The sequence below is a fragment of the Vanellus vanellus genome, assembly GCF_965231255.1.
Source record: "Vanellus vanellus genome assembly, chromosome: 2".
Lineage (NCBI taxonomy): Eukaryota > Metazoa > Chordata > Aves > Charadriiformes > Charadriidae > Vanellus > Vanellus vanellus.
The window spans coordinates 35,604,615-35,613,163 of record NC_138906.1 but is presented as its reverse complement, the minus strand read 5'-3'; the positions used below and the strand labels follow the sequence as shown (position 1 = coordinate 35,613,163).

General features: G+C 56.6%; 1 protein-coding gene across 1 annotated transcript; it reads left to right on the top strand.

The window, feature by feature from the left end:
• Positions 1-5,529: 5,529 nt before the first annotated feature.
• SP8 (Sp8 transcription factor) lies at positions 5,530-8,313 on the top strand (the record flags this gene model as incomplete). The annotated part of the gene is made up of 2 exons (XM_082479049.1): positions 5,530-5,758; positions 6,823-8,313. Exons 1-2 carry the CDS (start codon positions 5,738-5,740, stop codon positions 8,311-8,313), a joined length of 1,512 nt encoding a protein of 503 aa, XP_082335175.1. The 5' UTR covers positions 5,530-5,737.
• Positions 8,314-8,549: the final 236 nt, after the last annotated feature.

Genomic DNA, 8,549 nt, shown 5'->3' with positions numbered 1-8,549 from the left:
CCTCGGATTATTAAGTTGCTCTGTAAATTATACCATATTTGTCGAAGAGAGGGAGGGGGAAGGGGCTGACGATCTTTTGAGAAGTTCTTCTCCTGCGATCAGAGCTGAAACACGTCCCCGTCCCCCCCCAGCACTTAAAAAAATGGGGGGAGGGGGCTCTTCCAGGGCTCGGAGTCGAATTATTCTCAAGCACGCGATCTGAAGCCCATTTTGTTCGTGCTCACTGGTCCAGAATAACTTGGCCATAATGGCCGGGAATGGGCCAGGTCTGCAGCAAGCTTCCTGCGCCCTGGCAGCATCCAGCAGGCATGTGGGAAAAGAATGGCTTAAATGGGGACATCTGTTCAGTGTTGCTCATCTCGCTCCTGCGGCCAGGTCGGGTTAAGAGAATAACCTGTTCGCCACCTTGCCTCCTTCCCGCTGCTCGCCTGCCTCCCCTCCCTCTCCCATCAAGTTAATAAGGCTGCTGGGAGTGGGGGGCGGGAGGGGGTGACCTAATTGCTCTGCCGTATAGGCAAATAACGACAGGGAAAGGTGGCAGCTACATTGTAAGAGGAACAGTAAATATATCAATATTAGGGTCTCTCAAGTCAGATCGCAGGAGTTCTGCGTTCAGGAGAAGGCTACAGCGCACCCTGAGTGTGCGAACCGGCGTGGGCAAAACCTTCCTGGCTTAGTGCTCCGAAGGTACGTCTTTCCCGGAGGACCAGGAGTTCTTCCACTTCGCAAACGGCAGCAAACAAAAGATTTCTTTTGCCTTTTTTTTTTTTTTCCCTTTTTCCCCCCAGATTGACACTTTTGTGCAGTTGGCCGAACATGTAAATAAATACATACATACATGCGTGGAAAGCTTTCCTTTTCCTCCACGTTCTCCGCAGGCTATGAATTTGGGTGCCGTAGGATTTGTATGTGCAAGTGTCTATCACACCCGCACATTTATTTACGCGCACATATAGGCGCGCAGCTATATGTATATATTTGTATGTTTATATATAAAGATCATGTATTTCGGGGCATGACCCAGCTTCAGACAGCCTGTCTGACGGGAACGTCCTGTCTCGCACACCGATTTTTCAAACGTTTACTGTATCTTTGTCACCCGTTTGTAAAGCTGGTACAATGATTTCAACACATGTGTGGGTAAACCATCGGACCCAGAGCAGCTCCTAGATTATTTGTAATTAAACACAATTCCCAAAGTAACATTTATCTTCCCGAAACTGCGATTGCAATTGTCAACCGTCTGGAGGAGACGCGGGGTAATCTGGAAGCATTACCTCCTCTCCTAACGGAGCAGAATGAAAAGAAATCAATACCGCCGAGGAGAAGAATTTAGTAGTTTTTAACTGTAAGTGGTGCCTGGGAGAAAGTGATATATAATAGGAAAAACAGAAAGCAGCTTAAACAAATCTGTTGGAGGCAAGACCGATGCGCCGGGCTCCGCAGCCGGCGGCGGGGGCTCTGCGCTCTGCCCCGCCGGGTACCAGCGCGCCCAGCCCGGGAGCTCGCTCTCCCCTCCGGCGCCTCCCGGTACTTACATGACCGCCTAGGAACCGCCGATGCGTGCACAGCCATAACATATCGGGGGGGGGGGGGGGGGAGGGGGGGGAAGAAGGGGGGCAGGGAAAAATGGGGAGAAGGAGGAGATCGGGCTCACACCGGCAATGTAAACAGGGTGGGTGTGAAGGTGCTTCTTCCTCTCCCTCCCCAGGCGCACACGCGCACACCAGCAAGTGCACTGCTTCTTCCCGGGCTAATCTAATTACAGGGACCTTTCTGAGACGCAGCTTTTTTTTTTTTTTCTTTCTTTCTTTCTTTTTTTCTTTCTTATTTTCTTTTTATTTTTCTTTTTCTTTTTTTTTTTTTTTTTTTTGACACAGGCCCGGACAAATAAATAACTAAATGCCCAAAGACGTCGATGTGAATCCCCGTCTGGCTGCAGCGAGCAAGGCAGGTCGGCGTGTGCCCCCTCGCCAAAGTGGCTCAGGGAGGGAGCCCGGGCTGTGCCGCGCATCTCCCCACTTGCCTGCGCCGTGGAGCGGGGGGCGGGGGGGGGGGGACAGGGACGGACGGACACACACACACACACAAGGCAGGCCATGCAACGCTGCCGCCGGGCTGGGAAACGTGGGACAGGGGTCTCGGCAAGGTTAGTGGGTACCTGGAACAGACACCTTTGTACTGATGGAAGAAATAACGCCGGTAACCAACATCGCGATAGATGTGGGCACCCGCGCACACGCGCCGGGCTGCACCGGGCGCCCGACTGTTGTAGTAAAATTGAGAGGTTTGGGACAACAGGACTGGGAGCCGCGGTCAATGAAACTACCCAGTGAGGCAGTGAGGGAACCGTCCCAGGTAAACCAGAGCAATGCAATAGCTGCGAATGGAGGTTAAAAAACGACATTAATCATCCCCTTTGCTCAGTGACCGCCAGGCATCGCACGGTCCTTTCTGGCTGGTGGCTGTTTTGTTTCATTTACGTGCTCTTCCCCCTTTTCCCCCTTTCCCCTCCTGCTCCTGGAGGCTTGGTTGTCTCCCCCATAGGATAAATCTTCCAGGTGAAGGTGGCGGGCGGAGGAGACACCTCCTGGTCCCCAGCTCCACGGGGGGCAGCAGGCAGGGAGCGATGTGGCAAATCCGGGGGAACGGAGCGGCTTCCCGGCGGACGGAGCCCGGGGAGGAACGGGACAAGGCCCCCGCCCAGCGGCTTTTCTCCGGGCAGAGCACGGGAGCGGAGCAGAGCTCCGTGCTCTGCTCGGAGAAAAGCCGCTGGGCGGGGGCAGCCTCTGGGCTGGTGGGTCAGGGTCTCTAAATCTCTCCCGTAAATTGGCGCAAGGGTGGCATTAAATGCGCTCCCTCGCTAATATTGACATTCCACAGACGGCGTGGTCAGCAGCCTGTTTAATCTTTCCAGCTACGCCTTTTCAAATAGCACAGAGCTCTGTTTCCCCCCCCCCAAAAAAAAAAAAGAAACCTGCACCCCCGGTGGAGCTGCCTGGAGGCAGACAAGGACCGCTGGAAGAGTCTGTCCATCTCTCTGTCTTGCTCGCCGGCCGCAGCTCGGAGGGTCGGGGTTTTCTCCGAGGAAATTCCCCCCCCCCTTCCCCTCCCCTTTCCCCGGAAAGGTTAGCGATAGCTATCCTTGTGGCTAAAGTTCCGAGATTGCTAATGTATATTGTAGACACAAGATGTTAGGTAGACTTGAGCAAGTTGTTCCCAGGATGTAAATTAGGTCCCAAAAGCTGTTGTCCAAATCGAAGAAACAGAGAAATTAATCTGGGAGACTATCCATCATAGCCTGTAATAAAGGGAGCGACATGGATGAGACAGATGATATGATTAAGGAGCTGTGGTCGTTTTAATTAACTTTTTGCTGTCCTGTAATGATCAAACTGGTCAACAGACCCGGTCAATAAGCATGTTAATATCAAACAAATAAAACCAGGGATGATTAAAAACCTCCTGGTTTATTAAATTTGAAATTCAAATGAAATTTATGCTGCAGATGCATACAGAATGCTAATAGATTTTAGCTTTATTGAGAGTGGATCCCACAGGTTTTTAAGAAACAGCACGAACATTTATCTACTCCCGTACATTAAACTTCAAATGGAGGAAAAAAAAAAAAGTTTTAATTAATTTCGGGAAAACCTCTTCTTGCTGGCTTCCCCCCCACCCCGCCCCCACCTGCATATTATGTTGATGTACTGCACCCTTAAGTGCAGTGGTCAATAACGCAAATGCAAACAAAATTGTAAGCTTCCTTAAATCCTTTGCCCAGCAGGCAATGTATACAAAGGGGGAAGGTTACAGATGTTTCCGTGGCGAATTCAGAAAAGATCAGCTCACCGCTCCCAAAGTTCAGAAGCTGCTGCTTTTCCAGTTTCAGGGAAATTGTCAGAGTAGCAGGAGGATGCCACTGACAGGAATTTTGTGATTTCTATTTGGTTCTGATGTATTTGCCTTCCCCCCCCCTCTGCTGAGTTCCCTTGTAAAGATTCCCACGGCTATTTTTATAACGAGTTTTTCATAAATTCCAACACGATGCTTTTAAAGGCAAAGCGCACTGAAAATTCAGGACTTTCGGCCCCAAATCAAAAGAGTCAGGGCAAGCGTCGGAACCGACAAACAAGAAAAAGATCAAGGAAGGAAACGTTTCCTCCGGGCAGACGAGTGCAGACAAAATATGGATGCGAATGGAAGACCCGCCCGGCGAAGCTCTTCTAAAAAGAGATATATCACTAACACCTTCTCCTGGGGATGGCAAAGTCTCTCAGACTTTCTGGGGCTGAAAGGAATGCGTGTCGATCTTTTTACCTAACCTGGCACACCACAAAATGCGATTTTCTGTTCCTCTAAAATATAATGCTCGCGATGCTTGTTTTGCTCTTACGCTTTCTGATCTATGTCTTAATAGTTGCTCCCCACCTCCAGCAGATAAAGGAAGTAGAGATAAAAAGTTAATAAGCATTCATACGAGGGAGTATCTCCGGGAAATGTTTTTCCCCTCTTCGCGGGTGATAGTATTGATTAAATTAAACCCGAAATTTAAACAAGTGTGCATTAGGTCTGTAAAATGAATATCATTATAGAAGGAGACCAAAGCAATGAAGTTAATTCTTTTTTATTTGTTAAACGGAGTTCCCTCCTTCCCCCACCCCTTCCTCCTTCTGGGCTGGCCTGTCACGCCTTCTCAACAGGCTAAAATCATTCAGAGCAGCTCGCAGAGAGAAACGCGACATTTATGGTAACCGTCAGCCTTCAGAGAAAGAAAGCAGTTCATTAATTTACTTCACTCTTACTTCAAAGTATGATAATGTACGTTACCCCCTTGATCAATAGATATGATGTACAGTCAATATCCCCACGACACGGAAACGGGTCAAAACCGAGGCCGAGACAAGGAGAAAAACAGCCCCCACGAAGCAAAGCTCCGTGAGGACGGTGATGCGGAAAATCCCGCGGGGGGTGAGAGCACCTGGGCGAGCGGGGCCGGGCCGGGGTGGCCCCAGGAGGCGGGTCTGCGAGGAGGAAGCCGGGGGGGACACACGGGGCAACAGGAGCCAGCAGTCGCCTGAAGCGGGTCGTCGTCGTCCCCCCACCGCCGCCTTTGCAGCGAAAAGTACCGAAAGAAACGGGAGAGGGAGGACTGAGCAGAGGGGAGTGGGGTCGGGGGGGTGGGGTGGGAGACCCGCGAAGGAATGGGATGCTCCCGCACCCCTCCATGGGGGCGCTAAATAACAGTAACGCTGAGATGATGATGATATAAAAATACAAACAAATGTAAAGCGCTCTGCGGAAAAAAAATAACCTGTTGTCAGATTACGAGCACGGGCGGGTGGTTGGGGGGGGGGATGGAAAGAGGCGGCCGGCACGAAGCATCCCGACCCGGGACGAGGGGCTCCTGCGGATCGGGATCGGGATCGGGATCGGGACCGGGACCGTGGCCCGCGCCGCTCGACGACGTGACTGCGTGAGGTCATCAGCGCCGTCGAGCCCCGCCGCCGGCGGGGCTCGACGGCGCTGATGACCTCACGCAGTCACGTCGTCGAGCGAGGCGGCGGGGCCGGGGATTGGCTGGCGGCGGCTCAGCGGCACTTCAAAGCCGGCGAGGGAGCTACAATTGTGGTGGAATGGGCGGAACTGATCATTGTATTGCACACCTCTAAAAAAAACACTGCCTCTGATTTATCAATATAAAAAAGATCCTCTGAGAGGAGGGCACTTTTGTGTGATGGCAACTTCACTTCTAGGGGTGAGTCTAAGGATTTTTTCTCTTGCTGGTTTAATTAGTTTCTTTTTATTGTCGATTGGAGGGGGTTAAAATAACCCCTGTCTTGACCGGGGCTATCAGTCTCCTCTATTCAGCCTCTTCTTTTTTTTTTTCTTCCTTTTTTTTTTTTTTTTTTTTTAACTTAAGTACAAGTGATTTTAGGAGAAAAGAAAGAGCGAGAGGGGGAAAAGGGGGCAGAGTCACTTTTCAGTGAGCAGGAAAAGGTTTTAAGGGCATTTGTAGAAACAACCTACAGCGCCTGGGCTGTGCTGTTCCTGTGCCCCCGGAGAAGTGGCCTTTCTTCTTTACATGTGACTGCTGGAAGAAAAAAAACAAAAACCAAACCAAACCCAAACCCAGCACTATCGTTTTTCGTGTGCAATTTCTAATTTGCAACAGATTGTGGCTTTTTATTTCCCTTTAAAATAACACAGCCCGCCGTGTCCAGCAGGTACGTTGAACTTGTGTATACATACATATGTACATATGTTAAATTTATATATATATTTAATTATCGTTGATACGCAAATGAAGCTTGCTTTTTTTTTTTTTTTTAAGGAAGCTTTTTTTTTTTTTTTAAAAGGGAGTAATTTGATAACGCTGCAATTCTATATTTAAGAAAACAGTCTTACCGGCCTGAGGGACGGGGACCGGCCAGGTCCCGGGGAAAGGGATCAGGCTGAAACGTAGCTGCCGCCGTACCGGGGGCATCTTTTAAGCTACGGTAACGGACGCAACTTTTCCCCCCTCTCTTCTTCCCCCCACCCTTTTTTAACCCTTCCCGAGTTCCTCCGTGGGAGAAGGGTCGGATAGTGAAAAAAAAAAGCCTCGAAAGGGGCTCGGAGGCAGAGCCGCGGTGGCGGCTCCGGCGAAGGGATCCTCCCGTGGGAGTCGCGAAACTTTGCGCCCGGGGCCGGGCGGCGGAGCGGAGCGGAGCGGGGCCGGGGCGGCGGAGCGGGGCCGGGCGCGGGGCGGCGGGCGGCGGCGGCGGGACCGCTCCGTCCCTGACGCCGGCGGGGCGGCCCCTCTCCCCTCTGTGCCCGCAGGAGGAACCGCGGGTAGGCTCCACGCCGCTGGCCATGCTCGCCGCGACCTGCAACAAGATCGGCAGCCCCAGCCCCTCGCCGTCCGCCCTCTCGGACAGCGCGTCCTCCTTCGGCAAAGGCTTCCACCCCTGGAAACGCTCCTCCTCCTCCTCCTCGTCCTCGGCGGGCAGCTGCGGCGCCGTGGGCTCCGGCCTCCCGGGCTTCGGCGTGGCGGGCGCGGCGCGCAACGGCTCCTCGGCGGCGGCGGCGGCGGCAGCGGCGGCGGCGGCGGCGGCCGCCCTCGTCTCGGACTCGTTCAGCTGCGGCGGCTCGCCGGGCTCCAGCGCCTTCTCCCTCACCTCCAGCAGCGCGGCAGCCGCCAGCTCGCCCTTCGCCAACGACTACTCCGTCTTCCAGGCGCCGGGCAGCGCCGGCGGCGGCGGCGGCGGCGGAGGCGGCGGCGGCGGGGCGGCGGGGCAGGAGGCGGCGGCGCACCAGCCCGTCTTCATCTCCAAGGTGCACACGTCGGTGGAGGGGCTGCAGGGCATCTACCCGCGGGTGGGCATGGCGCACCCCTACGAGTCCTGGTTCAAGCCCTCGCACCCGGGGCTGGCCGCCGGCGAGGTGGGCTCGGCGGGCGCCTCCAGCTGGTGGGACGTGGGCGCCGGCTGGATCGACGTGCAGAGCCCCAACGGGGCGGCCGCGCTGCCCGGCTCGCTGCACCCGGCGGCCGGCGGGCTCCAGACCTCGCTCCACTCGCCGCTGGGCGGCTACAACTCGGATTACTCGGGCCTGGGCCACTCGGCCTTCAGCAGCGGCGCCTCCTCGCACCTCCTCAGCCCCGCCGGGCAGCACCTCATGGACGGATTTAAGCCGGTGCTGCCCGGCTCCTACCCGGACTCGGCCCCCTCGCCGCTGGCCGGCGCCGGGGGCTCCATGCTGGGCGGCGGCCCCGCCGCGCCGCTGGCCGCCTCGCCGCGCTCCTCCGCCCGCCGCTACTCGGGCCGCGCCACCTGCGACTGCCCCAACTGCCAGGAGGCCGAGCGGCTGGGGCCGGCGGGGGCCAGCCTGCGGCGCAAGGGGCTGCACAGCTGCCACATCCCCGGCTGCGGCAAGGTCTACGGCAAGACCTCGCACCTGAAGGCGCACCTGCGCTGGCACACGGGCGAGCGGCCCTTCGTCTGCAACTGGCTCTTCTGCGGCAAGCGCTTCACCCGCTCCGACGAGCTGCAGCGGCACCTGCGGACCCACACGGGCGAGAAGCGCTTCGCCTGCCCCGTCTGCAACAAGCGCTTCATGCGCAGCGACCACCTCAGCAAGCACGTCAAGACCCACAGCGGCCCCGGCGGCGCCGGCGGGCCCGGCGGCGGAGGTCCCGGCGGCGGCCCCGGCCCCGGCGGCAAGAAGGGCAGCGACACCGACAGCGAGCACAGCGCGGCCGGCAGCCCGCCCTGCCACTCCCCGGAGCTGCTGCCGCCCCCCGAGCCCGGCCACCGCAACGGCCTGGAGTGACGGGCGGGGGGCGCGGGGCTGCCGCGACCCCCTCCTCCCCCCCGGCCCGCCGCCGGCCCCCCCCCCCCCCCAAAGGGGCGCGCAGCCCCGCGGCGGGGACGCGGACAGGTAAGTAGCCGGCGCGGCTCCGCAAGGACCGCGCTCAGCCCCCGCAGCCGCCCCGCTGCCCGCCCGGAGCCACCCCCCCCCCCCCCCCACCGGCTGGACGGTGCGGTCGGGCCGCGCAACCCCCGCGA